The 17,175-nt window shown below is 44.2% G+C and overlaps 1 protein-coding gene across 2 annotated transcripts; it reads right to left on the bottom strand.

The window, feature by feature from the left end:
• Positions 1-1,163: 1,163 nt before the first annotated feature.
• On the bottom strand, positions 1,164-7,763 carry RAP2C (RAP2C, member of RAS oncogene family). Of its 2 annotated transcripts, none has more exons than XM_054996657.1 (4): positions 7,674-7,763; positions 6,679-7,555; positions 4,695-5,016; positions 1,164-2,512 (listed from the first exon to the last, which is right to left on the bottom strand). In XM_054996657.1, exons 2-3 carry the CDS (start codon positions 6,949-6,951, stop codon positions 4,738-4,740), a joined length of 552 nt encoding a protein of 183 aa, XP_054852632.1. In that variant the 5' UTR covers positions 6,952-7,555; positions 7,674-7,763; the 3' UTR covers positions 1,164-2,512; positions 4,695-4,737. The 2 variants fall into 2 exon arrangements, with proteins under 2 accessions (XP_054852632.1, XP_054852633.1); XM_054996658.1 differs by having other exon boundaries at positions 1,164-2,412.
• Positions 7,764-17,175: the final 9,412 nt, after the last annotated feature.

Here is a 17,175-nt window from a genome sequence, read left to right as displayed (position 1 = left end):
GGAGACATCTGAAAATGGCCAGTGTTTCAAAAGCCCCACCACAGCAATTTGAACAACGTGCAGATGTCAGATGCAAGGACAAAGGGCCCACTCCACCATTACTACTCTCCTCAAGCCCCAGAAAAATCAAAGAGCTGCAAAAGGGGGAAGGGGTGGGTATCACAACTTTCATTTTTAAGCACAGTGTGCAGGAAACAGAGCTGGGTGCCCTGTGAATACACACCTTGCAATAGCTGCTTATTCTACTAAGAGAAACTTCAACGGTTTGGTCCTTTATCCCAAGACACACCAAACAGACTTCTGAGTTTTATCTTTCCTGTTAATATACCAAGTACTGAAGCAGCCAAAATACAGAGGAAACAGCAACTAGGATCAGTGGCCATCCAACATTTCTGCCCTCCTGATTTAGAAAATTCTGCATTCCCTTGGCACATTGGTTAACACATTATCATGCAATATTCTTTGAGAATGGTTTGAAGTCCTCCATTAAAGTGCAAACATAACTCCGTAGCAAATTTAGGAATCTGGAAATGCAAGATGAGAAAATCTTGCATTTTATGCTTGCTCAGATTCAAATGGGATTCAGGAGCGTGCTGGTGCCTTAGTTTGGTTTCACTTACAAACTATCTGACTTCCAAATGGGTACTTAACTACTAGTGCTCATTCCCAATAACACTCAACTATAACAAGACTAAAAATCAAGACTGATACCCACATGATGTGTATGTTCAAATGGCTTGAGCTAGGCTCTTAAACCAGCAAATTTGGTGCAGTAAAATAAGCTACAGGTATTCAACTCAGAGTTGAGGGGGCGGGGGCAGGAAGAGACAGAACAGAAGAAAGTGGATACATTTTAAAATCACTGGTAGAAAAAATTTCTAACTTATGACACAGTTGTATTCATCAACTAAAAAACCCCAACAGTTTCTATGCTGGTTGTTGCGGATTTTCCGGGCTGTATAGCTGTGGTCTTGGCATTGTAGTTCCAGCCGTTTCGCCGGCAGCTGTGACTGGCATCTTCAGAGGTGTAACACCAAAAGACAGAGATCTCTCAGTGTCACAGTGTAGAAAAGATGTTGGCAGGTAATTTTCCACACTGTGACATTGAGCGATCTCTGTCTTTTGGTGCTACACCTCTGAAGATGCCAGTCACAGCTGCTGGAGAAACGTCAGGAACTACAATGCCAAGACCACAGCTATACAGCCCGGAAAATCCACAACAACCATCGTTCTCCGGCCGTGAAAGCCTTTGACAATATAAGTTTCTATGCTCTTCATTTTGTGTAATACCTGTGTTTCTGTTTAAGGACTTCAAGTATCCAGATAAATCACATGAAGTTGGATAAACCGTGCAGACGGCAATGGCCCAGTCAAGCATTTTTATACGGAGCTGACTGCTCATACTATTGCCCAGTTTTATCAAATAATGCTTGCTTGCTTTGCAAGAAACTGAAAAAGCAGCAGTGCAACACAGCACTCCAGCCCCCACCCCAAACTCCAAAGCCCCACTGACAGATATTGCTTCAAAATATTATTAGAAGAGACAATATTTAAGAACTAGAAAATGTAAAGTCATTTTTATTTGCATTTGATTTACATGTGCAGAAGTCTGCCAGATGTGATCTTAATCCTATCGGGCAAAGCAGAGTTAGCTTTTGCTTAAGGAACACAGACCCTGTGGGGGACACATTTTCCCTTTTCCAAGAAGGCATACTTAAAAGCAGAACTAAAGCCAGCAGTTGGAAGCTGAACAGAAAGGAAACATACTGGTGATTTTCAACACTTCTTGCATCAGTTAAAAGACGAAAATGTGAATGCCACGTGATAACAAGGGGGGGGGGGTAACCACACCTGCCGGATGCTTCCAGTCCTTGTCAAATAACTATCGTTTTATCAGGCCATCACTACCACAAGCCACCACAGCTGCTGTGAAAAGGGATTTTACATCCTTACAATGCAAGATGAATCTTCAGTATCTTTCTATGACACATAAACAGAACATTTCCAAGTATCAACCAATGACATTTTGGAGGAGGATTATTATTATTTTTTTGCAAAATCAAGCACGGATGTGAGGTAATATACAGAAGTAACCATTTGTTTAAGGCTCACTTTTTATTTCTCCATTAAAACTTTCTCTTAAAAAGGCATTGAGTAGGTAATACTGAGTTAAGTTTAATAAATACAAGTTTTGGAAATCAATTAAAGAAATCAAAATATTAGAAAAAAATGAACTCTTGCATATTAGCCATTAATAGGAACTTAGAAAGCTATTTTTTTAAAAAAAGGAGGACCAAGAGATAAAGAACAGATTTCAAACATATGGTAAACATGCTAAGCAATTCTGACGCAGGCCTACTGTTCTCCACAGCCGCCGCCAAATTTTTGCACGCCGATGCCTGGAAGTGTGCTCTAAAGAGAGAGAGAGAGGGTTTAACAAGGCTCAGTTCTACAGCCTGGGCCGAAAGAGTTCTCCAAAGCAGCATCTGTGCAAATTTCCTCTGAGTATTATCTGCAGTTAAGAAAAAGAATGAGTCAGAGGTGGGGACATACTTTTGTGTGATTAAAGTATGTGCTTGTGTGTTCAACTGGAAAATGGTAAGGAAATATTTTAAATACATATGTATATTTGGGTAGGGTTCCCTCCTTTATGAAAAGGAGCAATGAAGTCAACAACACAGCCTCACTGATTCCATGCTGCTGTGTCCCTGGCACCCCCTCCCCAGCCTTAAGATATGTCACTTGTTTAATCTCTATAGCTCTTCACTCAACATACAAAACTCATTCAATTGTTTCTCTTATGGTCATAATTAATTTAAAAACAGATTTCTTGAAGCCACAATACAAAGATAAGCAACTCCACTTAGGTTTACATAATTACTATGAGGGGGCTGCAGGAGCCAATCAGTGCAGGCTTTTAAGAAAACATGATGTCCCAGAGACCCTTCTCTATCAATGGAAAAGAAAACAGGTGCTTCTGAGCAGAGCAAGCTATCTACTTCATTCTCCAAGAGACCACCATGGCTTTCTGCATTTCTCCCCAATCTGGTAAACTACTACAGAAAGGAACCTGCCTTTGCTCATTCATCAAGACTGACTCTGGACAATGCTCTCCATCTAATGAAGTTTGAAAAGTAGCACAAAGACTGCTATGTTCTCTGCTTAAAATGCACCTTTGAGCAGAAAATTCCATATAAAACTTAAAAGGCAGGATTTGAAGAGAAGAGGAAGGTGAGCCAGCCACTCATAAGAGTGGAAGGCTCCAATGTCATTCTACAGTTTTATTCCAATTGAAGCAACAGATATGGACTTCAACACAAACTTACATTGAAGCAGGCCATCACTGCAGTCATTCTGAGATAGTCAAGCAATGGCTGACACAGCACAACATTTTTGTAACCTCTCAAATGTTTCAAAACAACAGGCTTCCTCACCTTACACAGAAGTATCTTTGGCACAAGTGGCTTCTCAAGCACTTCTATTATTAATGTGATTTGCATGGCTGGGACTATATTTAGAAACTGTCTGCACGAGGACTTTTGCCGTTAAAGCTGATCAACGCCTACTCTGAAGACAGGCAACGGTGCCTGTTGCATGCTGGCTCAATCCACATTCCATGCTAGACAACCAACTTCCACTTCACAAGGTATAAAGAAAACAACTTTAACAATTAAGCGTACCAACCAGAGGCAAGCATGAGCAGACAGCTTTGCCTCTGGAGCTGCTCCCCTCTGGTTTGATTGCACAACTCTTTACAAACACTAAAATAAGCAAAGTGGCAAGACCAATACAAATCTTCCTACTTACACAAAAGCCTGGTGCTCTGATCACCAGAAGCTGCTACTGGCTCTCCTTCCAATCTATTAGGCAACAGGAGCTTGAACCTCTGTTGTGAATGTGTCTGCTGCTCCCAGAGGAACTTCTGACAATGGCCCAAGAGCCTTCCTTTGCCAACTAGTGGGACTACCAATTCCAGAATGCTGTGGAACCAGGATCTGTCTTGCCTGCAGAATACACTGCAGCAGGCTGCATTATACCTTTTAGGTAGATACTGTTATTCACAGAGAGTTCTCTCTTGGGTAGAGAAGGCAAGTTCTGTGTGCTTGTGTGTATTTACAGTGTAAGAGGACCATGCTACTGCCATCCCTTCTGCAACTGCATGTTTCAAAGCTAGGTAACTGCACTCAGCAGTTAACCATTCCATTAGGGCAGCAAGTACAGAAGGGTCCAAAGATTAAGAGCAAAGTATTTGCTTGCATGCAAAATACCTCTGCTGAAGACCCCGGAGCTGACTGGGCTAGACAGACCAATAGTCTGACTCAGCCTACAGCAGAGCCATGCCTGATCCGCTGTTCAAGTCACTTGTGAGCTAAATTCAAGATGGCAAGAGAGCTGGTAAGCATTTTCTGTATACCAATGTATTCTGCAGTGCTTCCCAGCAAGAGAGAGCATAGTAAAGTGGTTAGACTTAGGAAGCCCAAACCTAGATCCTGGCTCCCTAAATTTCAAAGGGATCACCTTCAGGTCATGACCTCTTCATTTGCTAAATGGACCCATTCTTCACGCACTCTCTAACACAATCTCAATCCTGGGACTGCAAAAATAGCAGCTTATTCAGGAATGATCATACTACAATCCAGCCTGAGTCTTCCACTCACTGTTTTCACCTTTATTTATATAAATATTCCACCAACCTGCTCTGTATGGCCATGATTGAGGTTTTGCTTTCTGTCTCTCTCACTGGACAATGCAAGTCGTACAACACTGGTCTTGCTTTTCAGGCAGGGATGCATAGTTCATTTGCCTGACGATCTCTGCAAACAGTTCATCCACCATGGTCTTGCTCTTGGCAGATGTCTCCATGAAGGGGCAGCCCCACTCTTGAGCCAGTGCTCGGCCTTCTGCTGACAAGACTTCCCTCTCCGATTCCAGGTCCACTTTATTCCCAACCAGGATAAGAGGAACCTTTTCGTATCTCTTCACACGGACAATTTGGTCCCTCATTGGCTTAATGTCCTGGCAAAGAATTTCAACTGATGAATGCTCTGGTTAAATCTCAGCAATTTGTGACACCAAACTTGCATGACACTCCATAACAGTTAATAACAAACTAAAACATTTAACTTGTATAACTAAAGGCATAGTTAGCTGTACTGAATCAGCACTAAGATACCATTTTCAGAACTAGAACAGACCAACTGAAAGCTCAGGGAAGGGCAGAGGTAATGACCCTAATACCTTTGGGCGTGCAAACTATTTGTCTACCACTTAAAATAATTTAAGCACTTTATGCAGAATTGGGAGAGGCCAGTCTATTCCTGAAAGCTCACAATCTAAGCAATGACACAAGACTTAATGAAGGAAAGGAAGGAAAGCAAAAATACAATGGCCAGTCAGGTGGCTTGACAAACCTGGTTTTAATTTCTGCCTTGGATTACAAAAATGGATGAGGGGGCAGTCTCAAACACCCAGCAGAGTAAAATGTGGGCGAGAAGGGCAACATTTAGTGTGGTGGTGAGTTTTTAAGACCATCTCCACTAGAACCTTCAAGGCAACATGTGACAAAACCCATACAGCTGCACTGCTATTACAAGATCCCTGTAAGATCTACAGCATCTTGTAGTTAGTAGAAACAGCTGTGATACAGTACTTAATTCAATTCTTATGCACACTTCCTTTCAATCAGCATTTTAAAAAAAGCTTCCAAACAACTAAAATTGCAATAAAGCACTGCTGACCCCTATTAGGGCAAGAAAATAGTTTAATGTTGCAGGACTGAGGAGTTGTTGTCTTTCTACTGAAACATACACAATACCTTGAGCAGAAAAAACAAAAACAAAGACCAATGCGATAAGAAAGGAATGCCAAGGAAAGGGGCTGGAATTCAGATACTATTTATCAACTCTTTCATCCCTTTCCTATGCTCTGCTTCTGACTTTTCACGTGGGTGTAACAGGCTCTGTCATGAAGCTGGAGTCTGCCCAACTCAGCAAAGCATCTCACAGCTTTCAGAGGAAGCTTCTGAGCCTCCTTCATATTTGCAGCTTACAAATTCATGCTTTAGATGCTCTATTGCAGTTCTGCATGCTTGAGCTTCACACAGGAAATAAGTTGATAAAGCAGACACTCCCTCCCTTCTGTGCAAATTGTCCCATGAAACCAGAACTAAAACTTGGCTGTCTGGAAAGAGTCAAGAACATGAGCATAGCATATTATTTATTAAAACTAACACAGAGTAAGCTATTCAGAAATTAAATAATGGAAAGAAGTCGAAGAAAGGGTTTCCCAAAATCAAGCAACATGTTTGTGGGCTGAGCATGTCTAAAGATTGATAGAACCATTTCCTTTTTTAAAAAATTAGGAAAAAAATCACATATCCTGACAAGGCTGTCTAAATTTAAGGTAGTAAAAATATTTAGTACTTCAGAATCGTAATTCTTTGCATATGAAACCATTTCTGGAATACAAAGTATGGACAGATACTTAAAATGGGTTATTGATAAAATAATTTATACAATAACCCACAATTACAGATGGAGTAGTGGGAATCACCAGACAGCTCAGAGTGTGGTATCCTTCTAAAAACCATGTGACTTTTTAAATTACCTTAGGTTATTTTCAGTAGTCAAGACCCATCCCAACAAAATTTCTCTCTTAAAAAAGAGCTGTATACGTTACCTGGAAAGATTGTTGGTTTACCAGGCTGTAAACTAGAATGAAACCTTGGCCATTTTTAATATACAGATCTCGCATGGAAGCAAACTGTTCAGTCCCAGCTGTATCCAAGATTTCAAGTACTGACGGGGAACAGTCCACTTCGATCTCCTTCCGGTAGAAGTCTTCAATCGTGGGGTCATATTTCTCAATGAACGTCCCGGTGACAAACTGCACAGTCAAGGCCGATTTACCCACCCCCCCACTCCCTAAAACCACGACTTTGTACTCCCTCATGGGCGCTGTCTTTCCCTCTGCACAGCATAAAACAGGAATGCTGCAAACTGCGGAGCAGCTGGCGGGTTGGGGGGCAACGGAGGAAAAGGAGAAACAAGGGCCTTCGTTGCAAGTGAGGAGTTTCCGTTTAGAGATTTGGTGCAGGCAGCAAGATTTAATTTGCTTCTTTAAAAGAAGAAAGCAGTGTGTGTAAGGTGGATTTGTAACCGACCCTGATTAGGTAAAGGGGGGGGCAAGAAGAGGCTGTTTGTAGGAGATCTTGGGTATAAACTGAGGCACCCAGGAATGAATGGAGGAAGGCAGAGAAAAGGAAGAAACAGAAATGGGAAAGTGGAGCAGGACAGAACGAAGGGGGCCCAACGGGCGAGGCTATGGGTGCCCGTGCAGGGGGCGCAGAGTTGAGGGAGGCGCCCAAACGCGCGTCCTCGAGGCGGGAAAGCAGCGCCAGGCCCTCAGAGGAGCTTCGGGGAGGCGGCGGCTCGGGGCTGCAGCGCCTTCGGGGGGAGTCGAGAGGAGGTCCAGGCCCACGCGGGGGATGCTGGGAGAGGGGTGGCGGCGGCGGACCCGCTCCTGGCGACGTCTCAGTCCGGCAGCTCCGTCCCGCCTGGAAGGAGAGAAGAGAGCGCGCGTGAGGGGGGCGCCTCGCCCTCGCTGCCTCCTCGGCCCCCGCTTGGGCCGCCCTTCCTCCTCCTCAGCTCGGCCTCTCGCCTCCCCGCGCTTACCTGCCCCGGGCCCTGGCTGCCGCCTCACTCCATGGCCGGCCGCAGCGCTCTACCGAGGGGTGGGGAACCGCCCGCCTGTCCGGAAGACTTACGCAGAAACACCACTTCCGGGAAGAAGGGCGGGGTGGGGAACGTTATACACTGTGGCACGCTAGGACCGCTGGTGAGCATGCGCACGGCCGCCTGGGGGGGGAGCGCGGTGATTATAGAGCGAGCGAGCCGGCCGAAAATGTATTTCCGGTTACAAAGTGAGCCATGGTGCTGTCCTGCGTTCTAACTCTCGGCATCTCTATGGCTATGGGAAACCAGTTCGGTTTTACACCGGAAGTCAAGTGGGGTGTGGTTCTAAGTTTGATCTTGTCCCCTCTCTCTAAAGGGAGGGCGGACGGGAAAGCGAATACTAACGCCCAGATACCACAGAATAAGACTAGAGCGATCTAAAAGTACTTCCGGCACACGAAGTGTGTTTCCGGCGCTCTACCCCATTGCCATCTCGATGGTGGTGATGATCATAGCGAGTGGAGCCAGCGGCCCCAACTAAGGCTGCGTAGAGAGAGGATGCTGTGGCGCGGTCTTTTCATTTGCGCCAAAGGGGGACTTACAAGACCGAGGAGTTTGGATCGAAGTAGTGCAGTCCTTAGAGTTGTTGTAGCGTAGCCGTTAAGTAGCTGGGCAGGAAATCAGCACTCTGCTAGTTCGGCCTTCACTATTACCCTGTACTCTTGCAAGTGTCCTTGGGGAAGCAACTCCTCTTAGCTCCAGCAGTATCGTTGGACTTTGTTCACCGCGCTTAGTGGCCACTATTGTGTCCAGAAGGGCTGTATATAAGCATATTGTTATTATTAGTTTGTCTATAATATAGATTGTCTTGGATTATATTGGAAATAATACTGGACCTCCTAAATAGCATCCTGTTTAGCATTATTTTTAATAATAACTCTTAAATATCACACCATCAATTAACATGCATGCTGCTTTACAGAGAGTTTCCTCCTTTCCTGAGGAATTTTTAATTTATGCATTTATTCCAACCTTACGAGTCTGTTGCATCAAATAAAGAAAAAATATTCTTGTGGTATATCTTAAAAAGTTTGACCGATGTATTGTGGTAAAAACTTGGGGGGAGGCAAAGCCCACTTCAGATGATGAACCTGCTGACAAAGAGAGCTGTGGTCCACAAAAGCTTATCTTGCAGGCCAGTTGTGCGTTTAAGATTAAAAATGTAATTGTGAGTCATCTTTTCTGCTTGGCTACAAGCTGATTCAGAAACACAGAAAAATGCATTTATAACTGCCTTTATTGCACATGTGTGCACCAACAACAGAAGAGATGCAGAAAAAAGTTTTTAAATGGCACTGTGAATTTTATCTTTAAGGTGCTACGAGACTTCCCTTTGCCTTACGTCTCCAGAAACCACCTTTTCTGTTAAGTTAAATCCTCCTGTCTTCAAACTTGTCTGCTCGATTGTCATTTCAGTAAGTGCCACTAGATGTCAGCAGAGGGATTAAACAGCATCCCAAGCCTGAAGAGCCACAGAAATAGCGACCTTGGATGATTCAGCCAAATGACTGTTAAATGATTTGTAATCGGGGACTTCCTGATTATTTTTTTAAATTGAATATAGTGTGGAAATTCAATCTTGCTGCAGGTGACAATAAAGAACTTCTTTCTTTCTTGTAAAAATGGTCTCTTCCTTTAAATAATGTTTAACATTTGTTTGCAAAAACGTCCCAGCAGCAGAAGAAGAAGTACTGCAACAAGATTAATAAGAGTCCAGTAGCACCTTTAAGACTAACCAATTTTATTTTAGCATAAGCTTTCGAGAATCAAGTTCTCTTCGTCAGATGCCTGATACAGAGGCATCTGTATCAGGCATCTGACAAAGAGAACTTGATTCTCGAAAGCTTATGCTAAAATAAAATTGGTTAGTCTTAAAGGTGCTACTGGACTCTTTTTGATTTTGCTACCACAGACTAACACGGCTAACTTCTCTGCATCTATGAACAAGATTAATAGAATCACTAAATATATGATACAGGATAGGATCCAAAGAGCCATATGGTGAATCATATGGATTACCAACTGCTTTTTTTCTGGCAGGATTTCCATGCATTTAAGAACATGTATGATAGGCAGAGATTTTAATCTTTTCCTTTAACTTGGAGAATCAGCAGTGGCACAGCTTCACCTATGTAACCATGACTGTTACGCAGATATTAAAGCCACTATTATGCCAGAAGAAAAGTTATCAAGATATGAATGCTTATTTTAAGCCTGAGCACATCTCCACACCTACTTTAAGTACTCATCCTCTGGGCATGGTCCCAGGAGCACATGCAAAGAGCTGTTGCATAACAACAAAGAACCCCTACACCTTTCTGCAGGGGAAACTGATGGCTGTCTTCTCAAATGGGCCGCCACTCATCTCCTATAGCAAGGATCAGCAACCTTTGAAAACCAAAGAGCCCTGCCAAACTACATCAATATTTAAAGCAAGAGACCATCAAAAAAGCCAGTATAAGAGAGCCTATTTGCATAAATGAATATATACAACATTACTGATAACTGACATGTCGATTAATAACCTATAACGTTTTTACAGCCCAAACACTGTTTGTTGCAAGTTCTTTATTGGGAAGTAACACCAACAAGATCTTACATATACAAAGCGCACCCTACACAATTGTTGATTACTGGGCAACAGTTTACTTCTACTGTTGCCTGTAATGTAAAGTTTCTCTATGAAGCCCTTTGGTCCTGTAAAAATCTTTGCCTGCATTCCCTTCATGTGCTGATTATTCTAGCATTGCACCTACCCTTCCAATATCCCTTGACTTAAAAGATTTCTTTCTAGAAGAGCCATATTTGGTTCTCTCTGAGCTGCCTGTGGCTCTAGATCCATAGGTTACAGACCTCTAGAGAAACATCTGCTTGGTTTGCTAGCAAGGCCAACCCTAATGATACTGCTGTAGAATCAAAAGGATAGTCTTGCACATGAAAAGAACGGGGGTGGGGGAGGAGAAAAGCTGGCAGGAGGAAGTTGACCATTGCTAAGATTGAGGATTTTCTGACACTCAGGATAGCAAGGCCAGAACTGGCATGGCAAATCACACAGAAAGCTGCTGTTAGCTCTGAAGCAATCGTGAATGACAGTAACCATGGTGGAGGGGAGAGGAGAAAGGGAAGGTCATAATAACAGGATTATACAGTCACTTAAGTTCACTCTGTGAGTGTGTGCTGGAGGAAAGGAAGCGGGCTGGCAAGGGCAGGTGGGCACAGCCTGATTTCAGAGGCAATGGGGGTGGGCACAGCAAAGGGCCAAAGAATACTCAGCCCTTTTGGGATGTGAAGGGGTTGGAGAAGCAATGCTCAATTGTGTCACAGCTCATATTCTTCCAAAAGGGGGCTTTTTACTCCCCCACCAAAATATTCACTATTGTAATGGGACTGCCAAGGGTGTGGTGTCAAGTGAGAGAAAGCTGTCAGGAGGCTGTTGTATCTCTAATAGCTGAGCATCTTTTAAAAAAATGACTTTTGGATGCCTGCTAGCTGCTAGTTAGTGGGGTCTTAATTCCTGCTTGATGGAGTGGGACGAAGAGGAACAGATCTGCAGAATTGCGGTGGAGCCAGCAATAGTGACAGGCAGCAGAACGTTTGCACCTTGGCTGGCAAGAAACACCCTAGGAGAGAAGCAACTGTGTTTGTTGTAGGGGGAAAGGATGCTGCTTTAAAGAATGGCGCTGTCTGTCTAGGTGTTTGCAATCTGCCAGATGCTCAGCTTGTATTTCTCATATGGAGCTGATTTACATGCTACAGAGGGAAAAGGTTGAGTCTAAGTTCCTCCCTCTACCATGGTGCATCTAGAGAAATGGCTTCAGCCTTCCTACCCCCACACCATTTCCCCAAATTGAAATGGTCCAGGGGTGCTATTTGTCCCATTGGGGAAACTCCGGGATGCATTGGGTTTCCTCAATGGGCCAAATAATGTACCCTACAGGGCTGTTTCAGGTTGGGAAAATGGTGTGGGAAGGGAAAGCCGAAACTCCTTCTCGAGGCGTGCTGTGGGCCTGATCTAAACTGGGCACCCCACATACGGGAATTGATCCTCGTGGGTATCTGAAGTGCCACACAAAACCTTCACATTTCCTTGACTCAGCAATGCATTAATCCTGCTGTATAAACAGAACGCAGGACAGGTAATAGCAGGGTAGGTATGAATGGATTTTACCTCAGAGATGGGAGGGGCAGCTGAGTCACAGACAGTTGAGTCACAAGTCACAGAGCAAACGCCCCATGTCATCCAGGCAATCTAACTGAAGAAGGGGGCTCTGACTCTTGAAAGCTCCTACCCTGGATATCCAGTTGGGCTTTAGGGTGCCAGTGGACCTGGATCTTGCTCTTCTGCTGCAGATCAACACTGCTACCTGCCTGAAACTATTGACTACTGCTGTAGCTGATGTGCTTCAGAAACATCTAGATGAAAATGGCGCCCCAGATTCACTCCCTGAGGTGTTATCTTCAATCTGCCTGGTGGCTGGTTTCGTCTTGGTGACTAGGAAAGCTGCCTCTTCCCTCAGAGCATTGGGCAGCCATTTCACAGACATTCCCAACTCTTTTATCTTTTTTTAAACGCTCAAGGTTATTTCTCCTTTTGCCAGAATGCGAACGTAAGAAGTAGCTTGTTGGATCAGGCCTAAGGCAAGTATAGCATCTTGTTTCCAGCAGTGGCCAGAAAGGGAAGCTCACAAAGTATGCATGGAAATGCCCTTCTGTCTGCAGTAGCTGGTACGCAGAGGAATGGGCCATGTCTCAGTGGCTGAGCTCTGAATATGCCTGCAGAAAGTCCCAGGTTCAATTTCTGGCATCTCCAACCAAAGGGTCTCAGGGTAGGATCTCAACTTGAGACTGTGGAAAGTGGCAGTCGGGCAAAGGACTTCGATACTGAGCTAGATGGGCCAGTGTGATTGCATAAAACACTTGATGTATTTCTCTCTGTTCCACATGCCTCTCTCCCCTTTTAAAAAGGTATTTAAATTAGAGGTCTTCACATGTTGTGGCTGTGAAAGATGAGCAGCATGCATTCAGTTTAAAGCACACCTGACCGCCCCCGCCAGCCCCCATAAAGGCTATTGACACCGGCCTCTTTCTCCCAATCAAGACTGGGAGACTTACCCCTTTATTGAGCTTCCAGAGACTGGATAAACTTTGTTTATCCATGGTCTTTAAAAAAAATTCAGTTGACAAAACTGCTTCGTAGGTTTGCAGGACTGATATTGTTGTTCCTATTAGGCTGCGAGAAGAGCCCAGTAGACATCTCTGTGCATGCACACTAAAGAAGCTGTTTGCAAGGGCCAAACAGATCACGAATGTGTAAAGAAAACCAAACCCTTCTCTATGTCCTGATTTGGGACCCAGTTCCTCCTGACTCTGCTGAAATTTGGTAAACTGACTAAAATGGAAAGTAAGTAGCCATCTCTCTGGCCTCACCATTTTGCAAATGCTTCAGGCAAACACATGCCAAGAAAGAAGGGAAAGGGTGGAGCTTAGCCTTCCTCCCGTTCACAGATTCCCTTCTGAAAATTCTTCTCCTCCATCGCTTCTAAATATATGTTTTGGTGCGGAGCCTGGAAGAAGCCCAGTTGCACAAAGCATGACGGGGGGTGGGTGGGTTGAGTTGGCAGGGAAGGGAGTTAGACATTCCTTACCTCTTCCTTCATCTTTCTCTAAAAATGCCCTTTGCCCCTTGCATTAATGTTAACAACCTGGCATGTCTTTGAAAATATTGTGCACAGAATTTATTTGGGTTTAGGTATGTCTATTCTTTAAAAATTATTTGAGAGCATGCCACCATGTTTGGAGTCCTAATTGTGTTTGGGTGACATTTACATTACTTTCAGTAGGAAACATTCTCCTCTCCAGTCTTTTGTTTTCTTTCTTCTAAGTGATTAGGATGTAGCCTGCCATCACAGGAATCCTTGCATTTAACTTTTAGGTAGGCAGGACAATGTCTTCTGATTTTAGAGGGAGAACGGGGCTGAAAAGGGCTATAGACGGGCAAGCATTCAACAAGAAGTGTCCAACCTGTGTCAGGCGTCACTTGTAGCTTGGCTCAGAGAAGCACGTTGCAGGTCAGTGAGGGGAGTGGTGGTTGTTTTCCCTCCCCCATACACTGTACATTGGTCAAATAAATACCTCCCCGCCCCCCGCTTAACATATGAGCGGGCAGACTTATGCCCCAGGGCTGCTTTTAGATTAGGACAAATCTTTGATAGAGATCAGATCCTTCTCTTGCCTCACTTTGTGTGCTTTTTTTACACACAAATTTTAGCCTGTGCTGTGCAGTGCAGGAAGCTGCCTTCATGACAAAGAGAGTGTAGCACAAGAGCTCTTTGGAGCTCTTTGGGTGCCCCCTCCAAGTGGCACAGCAGCCATCTCACCTAACAGGCAAACCCTTTGGTTCTGTTCTGTCTGAAAGTGCCGGGACTGAAGAAGTGGCTGGGAACTGGACAAGATTAGGGAAACCTCTCTTCCTATTCCTGTCCCACCCTGCCTTTTTTCAAAGAGAGCAAGCAAAGCATTTTCTGCTATAATCTTAGTAATACCCCCAAACTAGAATGACTCGAGCAAGGAGCACTACTGTTTGTATAGAATGAGGGACCTCACCAAGCTAGTGAACTGGCAATGTGATTGGAGAAAAGTTGGGCAAAGAGGTATCCCCCAGAGGCTCCACAGTATAGTGTGCACAGGGGCTAAGTGTTCTGGTTGGATGATGTGATTGTCAAACACATGCCTTCTGAGTCACTCTCAGCCCGTGCTGCACCAGGGAAATGGAAAGTTAAGACAGCATTGGGAAATCAATACTGAAAGCAGAGTGTGGCTGCAGACACTGCCTTGCTGCCAAAAATAACATTCAGGTGTGGCCTTTGGATCCTTATTGAAAGTCAGAGGAAATTTCATTTTGTTTAGTTACTCTTCTGTGGTTAATGAACTGAGTATGTTCAGATTGGTTTTTGATTACTTTTGTTCCAAACGCTCACCTATAGTCAGCATAACATCTAATTCTGCCTTTGCTATATTTATTATTTTTAAAAGTGTATATTCATACCATAACAATATGAAAAGAATATAAAGAGAATGTATTTCTTACAACGAAATGAAAAGATAAAGCTGAACATTATTCCACTGTTATTCTATTAGCTGTTTTAAATGCAACTCAGTTTTGCTTCTTGAAGCCTAACCCTAAGAGCTAGTCTATGACAAAAGTCTGTATGTGGTGTGTACAAGCTGGTGTGTACACCCCCTGCTGCTTGGTTTGCTTCTATGCATTTAATAACTTCTTGATCCGCAATTCTCAGCTAGCAAAATGTTTAAGAGCATGGAGATAAATGTCATCAGCTAATGTCTGAAGAGCGGGCTGCTGTTAAAAGCACAGGAGCAGAGGTCGATTAAAAAGTTGTCATCCTTCTGAGATTGTCTTGTCTTTGCCATGTTTTTTTCTTTCCCCCTTAGAACTTGCCTTTGGGCATGGGGGAAACCGGAGATCTGTTCTCATTGATCTTGCTACAAATAGTGCCAGAGCACCGTGACATTTTATTTGCTGGCGGGTGATTACAAAGCCTTAGAGGCAGGCAGGCAGGCATGCTGGGCTGATTGCACAAGGCAGGCCATTCCCAACCAAGCAGGGTGTGGCCTGCCGAAGTCTGCTCCCTTTTGCAAGGGCTGCATTGTCACATCCAAGATCTTGGTGTCACTCTTCCATCTCATCCCATTCCTTCTGAGCCCGGGTCCAATTGCAAGTTGCAAGCAGTTTCTTTTGCAAATGGGTGGGCAAGGTAACAACTGGCTTGCAGGATTCTAATATCCACTGCAGTCTAGGTTTGCTAACTCTGTGCTGGAAAATTCCTGGAGATCAGAGGTTGGGGCCTGGGGAGGTCAGGGTTTAGAGATGGAAGAGGCCTCACTTCGGTAGCATGCCAGAGTCCACCCTCCAAAGCAGCCATTTTCTCTAGGGGAACTGATCTGTGTTGTCCGGAGACCAGATGTCATTCTGGGAGATCTCCAGACATCACCTGGAGGTTGGCAAGCCTATTGCATTTTAAGATGTCAGATGGGGCATATTTTCAATAACTCTTCAGATTTGGGGGGGGGGTGGCATCATGAAAGTTAGAAGCTAGTCTAGAAGTGAGAGTGTGCGTTTAAAAATATTACTTGATTTCACTCCACACTAAACCCAATACTCTTTTCTCCCCCAGCAGTTGCCTTGGGAACAAAGAGCCCAAGCCTCATGCTAGTCTCCAAGCTTTGGGCCAAACCATAGATACCAAAGGCCCTTTCCTACCACACCATCTGTCTGGAGCTAGCAGCGCTTTACTGAGCCTGCCTCACAGTTGGACAGCAGCTGAGTGAGTTGGATTCCTGCATTTTTAATAACTGCACAGGACTTTAGTAGTTTGTCCTTTGGGGTGAGAAAAGCCGCAACAGCTGAAATTTCCTTTTGAAGGCACCAGAATGCAATTTTCTTCAGTTTTCAGCCACTGAAACCAACAGCCCTGGGAAGACCCCCATTAGAGTTGCCAACTCCATCTTGAGAAACTTGTGGAGATTTGGTGGGCAGTGCCTGGGAAGGGCAAAGCGTGGGGAGGGAAGCGATCTTGCCAGGGATGTGATGTCACTCTAGGACTTCTGTTTGGCTAGACTCTGTGGTAGACTCTATGGCATACGATAGAGTCCACCCTCCAAAGAAGCCATTTCCTGCAAGGGAACTGATCTTGTTAGTCTGGAAACCAATTGTCATTCCAATAGAACTCCAGGTCCAACCTTTAAGTTTGTAACCCTAGTCCCCATGCCCGGTCAACGTGGCCTTCTTTGGCCCCCTTTCCTCCCTCTTTTTCTTGTTCAGCCTGTGCAGCTAACACCAGACTTCACAATAGTTAAGCGAGGTGAGACATCACGCCAGGCCCGACCAATCCCACTTTCCCACACCCCTTTGAACTGCCACAAGGCTCTACAGAACTCCCCCTTTTCATTTTTTTCCCTGATGGCCTTGCTCAGCATTCAAGGCAACATACACTTTAAAGACATTTTTATTAATTGAAAAAGCCACCATCTCACTCACTGCCAAATTCTTACACAGCAACTCAGCAAGGATTTTAAATAATGCACTAACGCAGGAAGCTTATAGGATTTCTTGCAACTGAGCAAATCTGGCAGAGAGAATGAGGAGTCCAGGGAGAGAACTTTAGTATCCTAATCCAAGTCCTGAAACACAAATGATTAAATCCTATTTACACTGAGTTCAGAGACTATCTGGATGAACTCTGTAATACATAGACTCTTAGAGCTAATATGGATGATGTTACGGGAGTACTGTGGAACTGGCTGATGGCCCTCATTTACTGTCAGCCCTTGAAGTCCAAGAGGTGCTAAGATTTTTTTTAAAAAAATCATACTAACTACAAACATCAACAAGTCCAAATACCCAGTTTTGCCTTTTTTGCTAGTC

The sequence above is a fragment of the Eublepharis macularius genome, chromosome 13 (assembly GCF_028583425.1).
Source record: "Eublepharis macularius isolate TG4126 chromosome 13, MPM_Emac_v1.0, whole genome shotgun sequence".
Classification (NCBI taxonomy): domain Eukaryota; kingdom Metazoa; phylum Chordata; class Lepidosauria; order Squamata; family Eublepharidae; genus Eublepharis; species Eublepharis macularius.
This window is presented reverse-complemented; position numbering and strand designations above follow the sequence as displayed.